The sequence below is a fragment of the Dipodomys spectabilis genome, unplaced genomic scaffold (genome assembly GCF_019054845.1).
Source record: "Dipodomys spectabilis isolate Male_0828 unplaced genomic scaffold, ASM1905484v1 ptg000335l, whole genome shotgun sequence".
NCBI lineage: Eukaryota > Metazoa > Chordata > Mammalia > Rodentia > Heteromyidae > Dipodomys > Dipodomys spectabilis.
In genome coordinates, this window is record NW_024871012.1 from 1715847 (window position 1) to 1733033 (window position 17187).

At 35.0% G+C, this 17187-nt stretch overlaps 1 protein-coding gene across 2 annotated transcripts in view; it reads left to right on the top strand.

Moving 5' to 3' along the window:
• The window catches only part of Vps13a (vacuolar protein sorting 13 homolog A), a 167531-nt gene that overhangs the window by 100555 nt on the left and 49789 nt on the right, over positions 1 to 17187 (top strand). For both annotated transcript variants that reach the window (XM_042665600.1, XM_042665599.1), the window contains exons 47-53: positions 163 to 445; positions 2692 to 3087; positions 3330 to 3434; positions 3808 to 3954; positions 7414 to 7542; positions 7936 to 8069; positions 14881 to 15010. In XM_042665600.1, coding sequence (XP_042521534.1) covers positions 163 to 445; positions 2692 to 3087; positions 3330 to 3434; positions 3808 to 3954; positions 7414 to 7542; positions 7936 to 8069; positions 14881 to 15010 — 1324 coding nt within the window. The remainder of the gene's footprint in view (positions 1 to 162; positions 446 to 2691; positions 3088 to 3329; positions 3435 to 3807; positions 3955 to 7413; positions 7543 to 7935; positions 8070 to 14880; positions 15011 to 17187) is intronic.

Consider the following 17187-nt stretch of genomic DNA (forward strand, 5'->3'; position numbering starts at 1 on the left):
TGTTAAGTTTACAGGAAGTTAGCTGCCTCTTACCTGGCTCTCAAATATATATGAAAATGTAAAAATACAGTATTATGGAAGTAAATAATAACAGAATTCTAAAGTTGTAAGTGTGTAACTTAGGTCTTCAAGTGTTTTGAAATTACAATTTTTTTTATTCAGGTCATTTCTTTATCTGAAGCCAGAGGATGAGGATTATCAAGTATGTGAAGGACTTGACTTTGAAGAAATGATAAAACTTGAAGGAACACTTATAAAGAAGAAATGTAGATCAATAAACCCCTCGAAGACACCGTTCATTATTAATGTTGTCCCAGAAAAGGATAAATTGACATCTCTCTCAGTGTATTCAGAAGATGGCTGGGACTTACCATACATAATGCATTTATGGCCACCTATCATACTCCGAAATCTTCTTCCTTACAAAATTGCTTATTATGTACAGGTATTGTAGAAGGTTTTTCTTTTATTTCTGAACCTTGAGTTATTTAAAACAATTGAATGTTTGAGGCACATACTAAGCAGGACATGAAGATGGGAAAATGTACGTTGATCTCAGCCTGGGAAAAAACATTAGTGAGATCTTAAAGAACAAATGAAATGGGGTAGCACATATTTATATCGCCAAATATGTAAGAAGCAGAAGTAAGAAGATCATGGTCAGAGGTCTGCCCTGGAGAAAAGCATCAGACACTGTCTGAAAAAGAAATGAAATCAAAATGTCTGGAGATGTAACTCATGTGATAGGATGCATTAATTGTAGTAGTAAAGAATAGATAGAACAGATACTCAAAATGTTCAGCCAGATGCAGTGGATCAAGCCTGTAATCCTAGCTACTTGGGAAGCAGAGATCAGAATATTAAGGTTCAAAGCAATCCCAAACAAAAAAGTTTCAGAGACTCCCATCTTAACAGTAGTACCTGTCATCCCAAGTTTGTGGGAATGTATAACCAGAACATAGTCCAAACAGGTCCAGACATAAATGAAACCCTGGTTTGAAACTGCCTGAAAGGGCTGACACAGTGGCTCAAGTGCTAGAGAACTGACTACCAACTGTGAGAACCTGAATTCAAAGTCTAATGCCACAAAAAAAAAACACTAAAATAAGAAAAATAAAAATTCTTCTATAGCCAAGAACTGATGACTCATATCTGTAAACTTATCTTCTTTAGAGGATGAGATTAAAGGATCACAATTTGAGGCCAGAAAAGTTGATGAGACCTATTAACAGAGAGCTGGGTGAGATGGTCTAAACCCGTGATTCTAGCTAGGATGGGAAGCCTAACGGGATCATGCCTGGACAAAGCAAGACCCTATCTCAAAAATAACCTGCCGAAAACAGCTGAGGTCTAACTCAGCAGTCAGAGTGCCCATCTAGCAAATTCAACTCTAGTACTATCAAGAAAATTCATTTATTTTAGTAATCTAAGTACAAATGTGGTATACTGGTTTTTTCAAAAACCTACAAAAATATTTTTTAGTCTTCTAAAAATTAGAAAGTAGAGATTATAAAATTACCTATCATTGAAACTGAAGGGATCAGTGTTTTCTATGTCTCTGTATGTATAAGTCATGGTTACAGGATGAACACTATACTTTGAAGCATGGTTGAGAATCAGTATTGAAATAACATTAGACTTCAAGAAAGCTTGTTACTTTATATCATATGTTCTACTCAAGGAATGTATTCCCTGTGAAAGTGCTTTTTATACTAAAAACTCTTTTTAAAAGATTGTTTACCTCCAGTGTTAGAAGTGGAATTTCTCCATCTTATAATTTTATGTACGTATTCTGTTTGCCATGTTTATCAAGTGAAGGAATATGTAATCGCTGCAATCCATTATAGATTTGCTTTGAGAATGACTATATTATTATACTTCCTATGTATTTTTAGGTGGGTGTAGTTAACAGCTGTGGTTTAAGGATGAGAGAGTACCTCTTGATTGGGTGAAGGTATTAAAAATCAAGAGTGGAAGTCATTAGCAATTGCTTCATTTTAGGATTCATAGTTTTCTACAAGTTTCATTATTTTCTAGTTTTCAAGACTATAATCACTAATACCTAGGGTTATTTTTTGTCTCGTGAGTTTTACTATTGTATGTTCATAATTTCCAGTGAGGTTTCATATATTGATCTCCACAATAACCCATCTATTTATTTGGATGGCACTGGAGTTTGAATTAAGGCCTCATGCTTGTTAGGCAGACACACTCTCTCTCCAGATACATCTTCAGTCCTTTTTGCTTTAACAATATTTTACCATACGGGATCATGTTTTTTTTCTCAGGGACTGCCTTAGATCTTGACTCCATCTATGTCGTCCTTCCCTGTAATTGGAAACACAGGTGTGGTAGATCGAAATACAATCTTGCTAACTTTTTGCCCGGACTGACCTTGAACCGTAATCCTACCAATTCCTACTTGCAGAGTATCTGGAATTACAGACACAAGCTATTTGGCTGAGCCACAATAGTCTTTGAAGTCAATTATTTATACTGTTTTGCAAATACAGTTGTTCAGATCTAGATCAAATATTTCACAGATGTTTACACAGCTGAAACCTAAAATCTGCTTTTTCTAAAAAGTGTTTCAACCGCATTAGAATTCAATTTAGAATGATTAAGTAGAATTTTGAGGCATATTCTTTATAGATACTTTAAAGTTGAATGTGTTTTTCTTTTTTCTTACAGGGGATTGAAAATACTGTTTCTACTCTCAATGAAGGACACTCAGCCCAGATTTGTACAGTACAGATGGATAAAGCCAAGCTGCATTTAAAGTTACTTGACTATCTTAATCATGATTGGAAAAGTGAATATCATATAAAACTTAATCAACAAGACATTAGCTTCATCAATTTTACCTGTATCACAGAAATGGAAAAGACTGATTTAGATATTGCCATCCATATGACTTACAATACTGGCCAGACTGTTGTGGCATTTCATAGTCCATACTGGATGGTCAATAAAACTGGTAGAATGTTACAGTACAAAGCTGATGGAATTCATCGAAAACATCCACCTAATTATAAAAAACCAGTTCTTTTTTCTTTTCAGCCAAATCACTTTTTTAATAACAATAAGGTAACTTTTGTATTTTCTAACTTTTACTCACCTTTATCTCCTTGTCAGTTTTTCATTTTCAGTGCTGAAGAATAAACTGTAAATGTAGGTTGAGAGAACATTTGTTAAATATTTTAACTTAAAAAGAGTAGCATTTAATAGTGAGATAAGATTGGTGTTTTAAAAGGTAGTATTTTCTGTTAAAAAATTTTTTAAGTTTTAAGGAACCTAAATTATAACACATTTCAATTTCTTTCTCTTAGGTTCAGCTTATGGTAACTGATAGTGAGTTGTCAGATCAGTTTTCAATTGATACTGTTGGTAGCCATGGAGCCATTAAATGTAAAGGCCAGAAAATGGAATATCAAGTAAGTTCATTCTGTGCTTTAGAATGTTTTTTTTGGAGATGTTATCTATTAGATACTCTATTGATTTTTTTTTTTTTTTGTCAGTCATGAGGCTTGAACTCTGGGCTTAGGCGCTATCCCTGAGCTCTTCAGCTCAAGGCAAGTGCTCTACTGCTTGAGCCACAGTGCCACTTCTGGTTTTCTAGTGGCTTATTGGAGATAAGAGTCTCATGGACTTTCCTTGCCTGGGCTGGCTTTGAACCGTGATCCTCAGATCCCAGCCTCCTGAGTAGCTAGGATTACAGGCGTGAGCCACTGGCACCCGGCTTCAATTAATTATTTAAGCATACTATGTATGGGAACAATTTTTCTACTGTTAACTGTTTTTCCTTAGGTTGGCGTTACTATAGACCTCAGCAGTTTCAACATTACCAGGATTGTGACATTTACACCATTTTATATGATTAAAAACAAAAGCAAATACCGTGTATCAGTGGCTGAAGAGGGAAGTGATAAATGGCTCTCTCTTGATTTAGAAGAGGTAAGTTAATGAGTCTGAAAAATGTACTTGACTGGACTTTATTTTCTTCTTTATATCCCCTGTTCCAGTTTTGTTCCATTTCCATAAATCTTTATTGAGTTTTTATGCTATGCTTTAGCTAATTCTAAAACTGGATCTTGCTCTCTAGAGATGCATAGCTTGATCCTTAAGCAGACACTTAACTACCAGTCATTTTGGTTAAAGTAATGCAAACAGTGGGAGAAATAAGATACAAACTCATCAAACGGGAGAAAAGGATTTATCCAGAAAGCTGACAGAAAAAACTTTACAGAGTAGATTAAGCCAAACTTTCCTTCAAGTTATTTGAAGGAACATGATATGAATAACAGAGATGATTCTATACCGTTATTAGCTGTCAGACTCTGGATAAGAGTTTTCTGAATGATGACGTAAAGTTATTAGATTATGTATTTTTGAAGAACATTCTAAGTGGTAATATTACAAGAGAAATATTCAGTACTTTTCCATTATTCCTCCTACATAAGACCATTTCAGTGGGAACATTGTTCTTGAAGGCAGAAATTTCTTGAGGATTGATTTTGAAGATAAATGCCATCAATTTACGTTTATCATTATCATTATGACTTTTCTTGATACTAACTTTAGGTTCATGTTTTTCCTCAATGTGTTTCCCACTGTCTCTGGCTTCCATTTTTGTTGAAAATTATGCTGATTCTTTTCATTTCTTTGGAGTTTTTTTTTTTTCCTTGTTGAATTCAAGGTATTTCTTCTTTTTGTCCTTGATATTCTGTAATTACTATTTGTGTTTGGGGGAGGTGGGAAGTTACTGCTTGAGCTATTTCTAGATCTGCGGATTCATGTTTTCATACTTTGCATAAAACTTGGAGCTTGTGTCTGTGTACATATTGCCTCTCCTTCTTCCTAAGGCAAATCCTTTGTATTGCCCATAGTTTGCCTGACAGTAGCACAGGGTTTTGATGAAAGAACTTGACTTCTCATCAGTGTGGGTGTCAGGGAGCAAAGCAGTGAGAAAGGGAGACCTACAGAGGGAAATATTGGACATGATTGAGGGATAGCAAAAGAAATCCATGTTCTAAACAGTAGTGGAGGACAAAGCATAGGGTCATGAAGGATAATCACGCAGATACCTGTAAACCATTTACCACTTAATCATTATTCTGAGTGATTAAACATAGTAGGTTCTCGGTAAACATTTGCTTGGATGAATATGATTTATTTTTGTAAACGTTTCATTAATTGGTGTTACTAGTTGGTTGGCTATCTAGATATCTAAATACTAAGTTTGTTACACTCACTTTCCTTTGATTTATGTACTTCATTCAAGTACATTTGTATTTTTATTTATAGCATTCTGATCTGATATCTCACAGGTATTATTGGGTCTTGATTATATTTTAAAAATTTAAACCAGATACACTATTTTTTTTGGGGGGGGTGTCCGGTGGTGGGGCCTGAACTCTGGGCCTGGGCACTGTCCCTCAGCTCTTCAGCTCAAGGCTAGCGCTCTACCACTTGAGCCACAGTGCCACTTCCAGCTTTTTTCTTTTTGCTTATGTGGTACTGAGGAATCGAACCCAGGACAAACGCTCTACCACTGAGCCACCTTGCCAGCCCCCAGATACACTATTTTTAATAGTTCATATTTACATTAGTTTCAATTAGAAATGCACGACAACTTTTCAAATTTTAATTTATTTTTATCTTCAATTTCAGGTTAAGATAAATTTTCTTTCATTTAAAATTTTTGCATTTTAGCCAGGTACCGATGGCTCATGCCTGTAATCCTAGCTACTCAGGAGGCTGAGATCTGAGGATCACGTTTCAAAGCCAGCCCAGGCAGGAAAGTCCATGAGACTCTTACCTCCAATAAATCACTCAGAAAACCCGAAGTGGTGCTGTGGCTCAAGTGGTAAAGCACTAGCTTTGAGCTGAATAGCTGAGAGAGCGCTCAGGCCCCATGACCAAAAACAAAAATAAATAAAATAAAAAAATTGCATTTTAACTTTGGCTTATAATAATCACCTTTGTGCTATGGTGTATTTGTTTTAAAAATATTAAATTTATTCCTCTGTTTTCCCACTGTAACATAGAAAACCCGTAGTACTTTCCCAAATCTCAGGAGGTTTTACATATAATAACACTTAGAAAGGACAGTGTATGTTATTAAGTATAAAATGTAGAATATTAAGCCAGGCACTGGTGACTCTTGTCTGTAATCCTAGCTGTTCAGGAGACTGAGATCTGAGGATCACAGTTCAAAGCCATCCCAGGCAGGAAAGTCAATGAGACTCTTATCTCCAATTAATCACCAGAAAACCAGAAGAGGCATTGTGGCTCAAGCGGTAGAGCACTCACCTTGAGCTGAAGAGCTGAGGGACAGCCCCACAACTGATCTCCCCCCCCCCCCAAAAAAAAAGAATATCAAGGAACAACCAAGGTTAATGATATTTAGAATGTTTGTTTTTGGTCATCTTAGTTCCTCATAGCAACTATGCTTGGATTATTTGCTGCTATTTTGATTCTCCCAGATAAGTTCCTGAATGGATGCAGAAGTCTAGTATGAATACTAAGTCGTCTAAGTATTTGACTTTGTGCTATAACCTAATTAATGTAATTAGGTTACATTAATTATGTACTGTTGTGGAACTACTGCCTTCAACAAACTAAGACACTTTAGCGAGCAGTTCCAATGACAAAATTATCCCCAGATCTTATATGGTAATGACTGGATATTACACATGAAGTGTCTCATTGAAAATTGTGAAATACAAGTTAGGTCAGATGCTAAGATGGAGTGGAGTATAATTTAATGACAAGCAAATTCTTGTTCTTTTAGCTCTTTTCTTTATTTCCAGATCCTGTTGGCCAGTGTTCTTTCTGGAACTTGACTGTCTCCTCTTCCACTAGTCTGGTCTTTAGCTCACTTTTGTCCCAGTTGTTTAAGATTTTTAATTTCCATTTCTTCTCTGAGCTTTAGCTGCAATTTTAAAAAATTTTCCCGTTTGCTGGCCAAGATCTTCGATTCATACATCCTGTCTTGTGGTTTGTGAACTTTTTGACTCCTACTTAATTATCATATTAAGCCCAAAGGAGATTTTTATTTTCAGTAACTGAGAATATGCTGATCAAATGCTTCCTTGTTCTTAGTTCAGTTTATATGCTGATTTTTCAACCCTGTCAGTAACATCTAGACTAAATTAAGCTTTCTTTCTCTTAAACTCTCCATTTCTTGTATCATAGCTCTTCAACATAATACCCATTGCTGCTTGTATTTACAGTGTCTCTAAGAAGCAACCCATCTCTTAGAGAATGGGGTAAAACTATTTTGCTGTACAACCCAGTAATAGAAACAATGCTGAGATTTTTTTGAAGTTTATTGCTAATCTGATCAGTTTTGACTAACATGACATTTATGATGAAATCTATTTTTATAAGCATGTGATATATATATTTTAGTGCATCCCCTTCTGGCCTGAAGATGCTTCCAGCAAACTTCTTATTCAAGTTGAAAGGAATACAGGTCCTCCCAAAAGGATATATCTTAACAAGCAAGAAAATTGTATCTTACTACGTCTGAATAATGAGGTAAATGTTTCTTTTTGCATGTGCTAGAAAAATCTAATAAATACTTATTATATTTTGCTTTTTTGTATGAAAAAATTGATGAATTTTCCCCTTTCACCAAAAAATGAACATTATTTTTATAAAAGGAACAGAGCAATGGACATATGAAAATAATTGTCTTACGTAAATATGTTACATGTATACCTGGAATACTAGAATGTATTACATCTGGAATTTTACTCATCTGTGCATAATAGAGATATATGATTTCTAAGAAACTACAATACAAAAATATGCATTTTTAAATCATCCTTCTAAATTAAGTTACAAGTTATAAATCGTTTTACTGTTAAATATTATGTTAATATTCTTGGAAAAATAATCAGATTAAAAAATGTTTCCTTCCTTTTTTAGCTTGGAGGTATTATAGCAGAAGTTAATTTGGCTGAGCATTCTACAGTTGTTACATTTTCTGATTATCATGATGGAGCAGCTACATTCCTATTAATAAATCACACCAGAAATGACGTGGTTCAGTACAGACAAAGGTAAGTAGGGTTATCACAAATACTGTAACTTGATTTTAGCAAGGTCTAGGAGATAAGACAGTGCCTTTATAAGGATTCCTCAAAAATATTCTAATAATGGCATTGTAATTACTTAAAACACATTCCATTTTATTTGAGTATACAAATGTATCGGGATAAACTGACTTGATAACCATAATTGACTTTTAAATGATTAAAAAATGGAAAGCTGAAGCAGATATGGCAAAAGTATAACTATTATTGCAAGCAATATTCAGAATTTGTTATGAAACTAAATTTTTTCTATTTAAAAATTTTTTTACAGTTTTAATCAAAATGTCAAAATTTTAGGTTTTTTTAAAAAGTAAATAATAGGATACCCTCTTCTTGCTGAGCTTTGTGGGGGAAGGGACTACTTCCTTAAAGACTGTAGTTTCATCATGATGGTTTATAACTACTCATAATACTCTTCGTTTCAGTTTTCTCTGATGCCATAACTTCCTACTGCCACTGTAGTTTGTGCAACTGTATGTTCTTCTACATCCATGGTTCCATGTTATCTTGAGTTTATTCTTTGTTTATTTTATTGACTGGTTCTTTTACAGCAAGTTCATATTAGTACATTTATACTTTGCTTCCACTGCAAAATGTATGATTTCTAATTTTTAAGTAAAATTCAAGCAAGCATTCAGGCGCACCAGTGGCAAACTCCTTTTAATCCTAGCTACTCAAGAGGCTGAGACCCGAGGATCATGGTTCAGAGCCAGTTCAGGCAGAGAAGTCTGTGAGACTCTCCAATTAAACAACAAAAGCCAAAAGAAGAGTTGTGGCTCAAGTAGTAGAGCACCAGCCTTGAGCAAAAAAGCATAGAAGTTCAGGAACAGTACCCACGCCCTGAGTTCAAGCTGGCACCAAAAAAATCAAAAGTTAAGCAAATACTGAGTACGGATTACGGGTGTAAGTTATTAGCAAAAGTGCCTAGAACTCCTCCTGGTTTCTTGTTTTCACATGTGTTTGAGACTTTTTATTACTATTCATATTATAAAAAAAACAGTGTATTGTGTACTATACAATATAAATTGTACTTTTATTGTGTAAATAGCATATTATATATGTTTATGAAAGTAAATTATAACTAAGAAGTTGTTTTGACTGATACTACAAACATTATCTTATACTGAGTGATGTATAAGCAGTAGAAACTCGGTCCTTGCAGTTTTGGAGTAGGTCAAGTGAAGCAGAGCAGTGACTGATAAAGCTGCGCTCTGCTTCGTAGTTGGCCTCCTCTTGCTGGGTCTCCACATGGCGGAAGGGCTGGACAGCTAGCTACATTCAACCTCTTATATTATGCCACTGATCCCCCTCCTAAAGGACCTATGACTTCATACTATTACATTTCAGTATAGCACATTCACACTATAGCAGATTGGTTCATTAAAACTGTCAGAGTCAAATAGAAATGATCTTTCATTTGCCTTTCCTCCTCAAGTAGCCTTTCCTAAACCACTGTTCAGAGAATTAAACCTTACAGAAGATTATTTCGTTACTCTTTTCTCCATTGTGGTGGTACATAGCTAGTAGGATATATTGTTTTTGGAAGCAGGATAATTGTCTCCTATAAATAGACTAGGATAATTAAAATAAATAAGTTAAAATATGCTTAGTCCTTTACGTGTTGAAGATATTGTGGGGCATTATAGCTTAATTCTCAGCTCTTACTGAGACTAAGGCTGAAATTGGTCTTTTTTTTTTTTTGCTTTTCTTTCCTTTATAGCACAATGCAGAAATCTTATCCACTATGTTACTATACTTTTTAAGAAGGATGGATAATGGAGATACCAGAATATGATTCTTTGGTGAAATTTTGAGACTTGAGAGAGCATGTAATAGAAATTTATAAAATTAGCAGTCTGGAGGAATTAACACTGATCTTGGATTTAAAATTGAAGTATTTTTTAAAAAGAACTTTGAAGTGTTGGTTTTAAACACAGTATTGAGCCAGCCACGCACTGGTGGCTCACACCTGTGATCCAAGCTACTTGGGAGGCTGACATTAGAGCCAGCATGGGCAGAAAGTCCATGAGACTCTTAACCCTAACTAACCACCAAAGAGACAGAAATGGAACATGTCCTTTGTTGAGCAAAGAAAACTAAAGGACTGCTCTCAGGACCTGTATCAGTACTTGCAAAAAAAAGAAAAAAGGAAAGAGTTTGGAGGGTTGTTGCTATTAATTGTACAAAGGGCTTTACTATATTATTTTCATAGCTGAGTGCATTCATTGTACTTTGAACAAGTTCATACCTTCTTTTCATTTTCATTATGCTTTCATACCTAGGTATATCTACTAGCTTTGATCTTCTTGACTTCAGATATTCTTTCTTTTTCCTCTTTGTTCCATTAATCCCATCAGTTTTATGTTCATGTCCATTATTAAGAGTATTATCATTTTAGGTCTAGATTCCAAATATGAGCAAAAATTTGGGGATATTTGGCTTTTGGAGCTTGGCTTATTTCATTCAACCTGATTATCATTGCTTCCATTTTCCTGCATAAGACATAATTTGATTCCTTTATACTGATGCGTAATATACCATTCTACATTTTCTTCGTTCATTCATTGGCTGTTGTACACCTAGCTTGCTTATAAAGCTTGGCTATTGTGAATAGTGCTAAGTTAAAGATGGATTTTCAGGTAGATCTCTTTTATGTTGATTTGTACTCCTATATGAGCACAGTCATAGATATTGACTCTACTTTTCTTATAGATTCCTCTTTCTACCTACTGTCAAATATTACAGGAAGTTAATCCTAGTTCTAATCTCATTCTGTTCTTACTCTTTATAGTCTTTAGTAATGTCATCAAGACCAATGAAACTTAAGTTATTTATGCATATTTTCCTCAAATATTACTCCAGTAAGGCTTTTTATTGAGCTGCAGTCTCCCATCTCCTCCTAAATATCACCTAAGACCCCCTCAGTGGTTCTAACCATGCCTTTTCATTTGCACCACAGAATCCATGCCTTTACTTGTTATCCTCTCAGTCAATTACCTCTCAGTGTTACCCAATTGTGTCATTTTAGATTTCTCCTGCCTCCCTGTATTGTGTCATTAGTTGATCTGTGTTTTCTGGAGTAGGGGAAGGTTGGCAGTATGGAATTTGAACTTAGCTTCACACATTTGTTTGGCTTACTTATTTTGCTGGCACTGAACCTCCAGCCCTGCTTTTTGCTCTCATGGACTCTTCAGCTTAGGATGTCTTCAAACTATGATCCTCTAGATTTTCAGCCTTCCTAATGGTACACCATCACTTAGTTGAACCATTTTTAAAGTCTTTTGTTTAATGTTATCCTAGTTCAGGAACCCAACATTCTTACCTATTTACATAAACTGGATACGTCTGTCTACACTTTGTCTAGTCTTATCTCTGGTAAACCCTCCATTCTCCAGCATATGTTGCTTTATAAAAAATACTAAGTACAGCCATATCTCTTCCCGATTTAGAGTCTTTTAGTTATTTCCCATTTCTTTTCAGTTGTATTTAGGAGTCAAGTGAGATGGTACATTCCTGTGACAACAGCTATTTGGGAGGCAGAGATTGGAAGGATCTTGATTTGAGTCCCAAATAATCTGGGTATGGTGGGGCACATCTGTAATCCCAGCTGCATGTAGGCATAGGTTGGATTGCAGTCCTGTCTCAAAAAATATATGAGTCAAGCAGAAAAGGTCAGATAAGTTGTTAGGGGAATGAATCCCAACATAAATATTCAAATTTTTTTTCTTTCATGCAATTGTTTGTAACATATTTATAAGATGATTTCTATGTTGCTTTGTATGTCTCTCCCCCACTGTATAACCCATACTTTCACTGTATTTGATGTTGGTATAATTTGTAGAGGGGAAGGGCAAAAAGAAATCGTTTAACTAGGGATACGGATGCACCCATTGCAACAATGAGATGTACAAGTCATTATGTTGAAAAGGAACTTTACAACTTTGGTGGGGGGGCGGGGATTGGGTGGGAGGGGGTAGGGGGAGGATGGGAAGGGATGGGAAGGGGAAACCAAGAGAGGCAACAATGCTTGATAAGAAATATACTCGTTATCTTGCCCATAGAATTGTAACTCCTCTATAAGATATTCTTACCAAAAAATTAAATAAATCAAAAAAGTGCTGAGGCATAGCTCGTTTCTGTTAACATCTGCCTAGCAAGTAAGGCCCTGAATTCAATCCCTAGGAGTGTAAAACCATAAAAATGAAGCATATTTTTTAAATCCCTTGCTAAACATTTTTCTTTCTGTTGTTTAGCTCTGACCTTATGCTTAAGATGAACTGAAATTCATTGTTCCCTGAATTTTGTGGGTCCTACTCTGCATTTTTATCTATGTAGATGCATCTCCCTGCTGAAAAACTTCCACTTCTATGTGGTTCCTTTCCTCAGACCTTAACTATTTATCCAGTGTTTGATAGCTCTTTTGAATATACAGCCTAGAGCATTTGTTACATTGTATTGTTACTTCCTTACGGAGTTGTAGATAGTTTAACTGTGGTTTTCCTTTTCCTTGACTTCCCATTGCTTTTCAGAGATATAGCTAGTAAAATTTTACACAAGGAATATTTTTCAATCATTTTTCATATCTCTGCTCTAACATTTTGTTTGTATCATTTGACCTACATCTCCCACACACATACCTGTAGCCTAGCTTTCTGTGCATTTGAGGGTCTCTCATTTATGTAGAGAATTTTAAAAAATAAAGCAAGCTCATTTTTATTCCTTAAAGTTAGCTATATATATATGTATATATATATATATATATATATGTATATATATATATATGTAGGGGCCTGAACTCTGGGTCTGGGCATTGTCCCTCAGCCTTTCAGCTCAAGACTAGCATTTTACCACTTGAGCCACAGCGCCACTTCTGGCTTTTTCTGCTTATGTGGTGCTGAGGAATCGAATCCAGGGCTTCATGCTTGCAAGGCAAGCGCTCTACCACTGAGCCACCTTCCATTATATTTAAAGACATCACTCCTCTTACCCTCATTTTCTCAAAATTCAAACATTTTGTGAAGTTATATATACACACAACACATACACATATACCCCATAGCGTCCTGTTTTCACTAATATTGTCTGATACCCAATGAAATCTTTTTAGTCTTTAAGGTATGCTTTTTTTGGCTTAGAAAATCTTATACTTTATTACTTCTTAGGTTAATAACTTCCATAATTTTTTTCTTTATGGAAATATTTTTGTGAGTCATTGAATTTTTATATATTATATCTACAGGTTTAAAAATATTTTTATTTAAGTAGTTGTCCAAAGGAGTTGCCATTCAGCAAGTGGTATATGAATACAATTTATCTTGATAAGTGTCTGCTCTTTCAACTTCTCAATCATCTCTACAAACTCACCCTTGTCCCTCACTTTTCTTAATTTCATAGGATATACATTGAGTTAGTTATATTCTCCCTTCTTCCTTCATCTACTGTTCTTACCTTGATCCCACTCCACACCTTTCAAGTACCTGTTTCCTGGTATTTATTTTGCTGAACTATGCTTTTTTTCTTTCTAAGGAATTACACTGTTCAAGCTCTCCCCTGAATCCACTATATTTCAGTTAATACATTTGTGTACACTTGCCTACCATCCAAAGTAGTACTTAAATATATATAAACCAATTCTGGCTTCCACATGTAACTTTTGTCTCTCAGAGCTTCCCTTAAGAATTTTTTTCCAACTCCTTCCATTTCTTTGCAAATGATGCAGTATTACTCTTTCTAATGGATGAATAAAATTCCATTGTGTACATTTTTTTTTGGTCTGTTCATTTGTTGAGGGGAATCTGGGCTGATTCCATACCTAGGCTATGGTGAATAGTGCTTCATTGAACAGAATTGTGCTGGTGGTTTTCTGTGTGTTGCTTTGTAATATTTTGGATAAATGCCCAAAGTAGAGTTGCTGCATCATGGGGTATTTGTATGTTTAATTTTTTGAGGGATCTCCATACTGCTTTTCAGAGTGGTTGAACAGGTTTGCATTCCAAGTACACCAATATTCCTAATACCTCAACAGTTATTAGGGTTCCCCTTCACCCACATCCATGCCAAATCTGTTATTTATTCATGATGATGGTCATTCTATCTGGGGTAAAGTAAAAATTGACCTACATTTTTGGTTGTTTTTCTACAGCAAGACTGATACTTAGTAAAGGATTGCTAGTTAGGTAGATAGAGAACATAACTTGAATATTTTTCCATGATTTAAATTAAAACAAAAACAAAGTTTATTTCCTGTGTGAGTCAGCTGTTTCCCTTGAAATACTGTTTTCCCCCTCCTCCCTCCCCTTCTCCCTCCCCCTCCCCCTCCTTCCCCTCTCCCCCCTCTCTTTTGTTTTCTGTTGTGGAGCTTAAACTCTGGGTGCTGTCTCTGAGCGCTGAAGCTCAAGGCTAACACTCTAGTCCTTTTAGCCACAGCTCCACTTCTAGTTTTGAGTGATTAATTGGAATTAAGAGTCTTACAGGAATTTTTCTGCCCAGGGTTGCTTTTGGACCATGATCCTCAGATCTCTACCTTCTGAGTAGCCTAGGCAGAAGCCACTGGCACCCAGTTTTTGAAATGTGCTTATTTTCTAAGAAAATGTTGTGGGTTTTTTTTTTGGTAAAAGGCATAAGGTTTATACAGTCTGAAGAGAAACTAGATATTGAATTTTTCATTTCATCTTAATTAGAGCTGCATCTCAATAGGCTGTGAATTAATAAAATATGATTTTGTTCTACTTTTAGGTGGTAGTATTTAACTCATTGCAAACTTTGTTCTTTTTATCAGTTCTATCGGTGAAATAGAAGATGTCCTTCCTCCTGAAAAAGCAGTGTTCTATACCTGGACTGACCCAGTGGGCTCTAGAAAGCTGAAATGGAGCTGTGGGAAGAGCCATGGAGAAGTAACACAAAAGGATGTGAGTGTTTATTAGAATGGTTGCTCCAATGTCTCCAGCAGCCTCTGTTCTTAACAAAGGCATGCTTTTTCACCATTGCTGATTTTAAGGACAGTTTTACGCCTACACTTGTAAGAAAACTACCAGAGACTTAAAAAGCATTATTTGAGCTTCTTTTTTGAACTTTCCTTTATTTTGTTTTTCATTTTTTCAAATTCCAGCCAGAAGTTAAATCCAACTGGAAAGTTGGGAGCACTGATTATTATTCCACAGGAATAGAACCATTCTGATTTATTGTATACAACCCATAAACAAAGCTTTTCTATATTTAAAGGAAACATAAAAACTATATAGTAATGTTTCCTTGTCGTTGTGCAAAATAAGTTTTGGCTATTACTTCATTGTGTTTTCTAGTAGGCTGATGATGCACTCGTTCCCTTTTTTTTATTAATTTTTTTTCATTGTGGAAATACTGTACAGAAGGGTTACAATTACATAGGCAATATAATGAGTACATTTCTTATCAAGCATTGTAGCCTCCACTCGTTCCCTTTTTAATTTGAAGACTGAAACTTATCATTAAGTATATCTTTGCTCTAGGTATTTGTTTTCTTTTGTAAAAGAAATTTATATCAAATTAAGGCAGACTACCTTGTTTGGTAAAATATTTTTCTCTGTGTAAATGGATCACTGTTGAATTTTTTGCATTTTATTTTATTGAAAGTTATTAAATGATTTTTGAACTTTGTTTTGAGGATGAATTATTAAGTCAAACTCTCATATGTCTGGAATTGATAGTTTTGTAACCAGCTTCTTTATCTTTTTTCCTTCCTGGTATTATTTATTTGTGCTTTCTTTCCTTTTTATTAATGGCTTTTGCTAAGAATTTATCAATTTTATGTTATTTTCCCCCCCAGGAAACACTTTTAATGTTAATATCTTTTATTCATATGTTTCAGTTTTACCAGTTTCTAAATTTAGTATTCTATTTTTTAATTTAATCTTTCTTTGTCTTTAACTTGATCGTTTTTTTTTGTAAGTTTGCAAGGTGCTGCATTTATATTATTGTTCAGGGTGCCATGGCAAAATATATGTAATATTAATATAAAACTATAATAGTTTGAGGCTCCCTTTTCAGAAAGTAGTTTTTACCTTTTGCAGACAATTAGTATAAAGGCAGATTACCTAAACTCACAAGGGGATATAGATGACTTGAATCTGTTCCTTGGACTTTGTGAAACTGAATCTAATTCACCCGAGTACCTAAAAGGTAGTCCTTGGGATATTCAACTAAAAATCTGAAAGGTTGCTCACTTGTTTGTGGCATTTCCTAAATTCCATTTTGGGTTCTCACATTCCCAGGAGACTACCATTTATTTAGCCGGCAGTCCTAATCTTGTAGTCTGCTTCTGCTTTTAGAATTGGCAGTTGATTTTTAGAAAAAACTGCTCCAAATACAAAGCTTATTAAAATACCTTCTCTCGTAGATCTGACCCTCTTTTCATTTCACTCACATTTTTGAAATGTTCATTTTTTTATCCTTCATTAAAGGATAAAAAAGTACAATAAATAATGCAAGTTCAATGAGAGTTTTACTTTCTTCTAATATTTTCATTTCCCTTTTTTTCTTATTTTACCCAATAGAATCTTTATATTGTTATATTTCTGTAATTGTCATTTTTTCCCTATTTCTGAACTTAAAAATACTTCTAATATTTTACTGTATGGTGTTTACTAAACTTCTGTTGCAGGAAAGGATTTCCTGAATAGTCAAAGAACTTCATCTAAGGTTTTTTTCTTTTTTTTAGTTGGTCATGGGACTTGAACTCAGAGCCTGGGCTCTGTCCTTGAGCTCTTTTTGCTCAAGGCTGGTTAATGCTGTACCACTTTGAGCCACAGCAGCAGTTTTCCAGTTTTCTGGTGGTTAATTGGAGATAAAAGAGCCTCATGGACTTTGCTGCCTAAACTGGATTTGACCACAATTTTCAGATCTCAGCCACCTGAGTAGCTAGAATTGCAAGTGTGAGCCACTGGCTTTCACCTAAAGTTTTATCATAGCTAAATAAATTGTTTTATAAATTATTTTTCCTACATAGGTACTGTTTTATTTATATAGAATTCCTGTTTTGTTTGACCTCTCTTAGATCACTTAGTTTTTGGGTTTTTTGGGGGGGCTCCGGTCGTGGGGCCTGGACTCT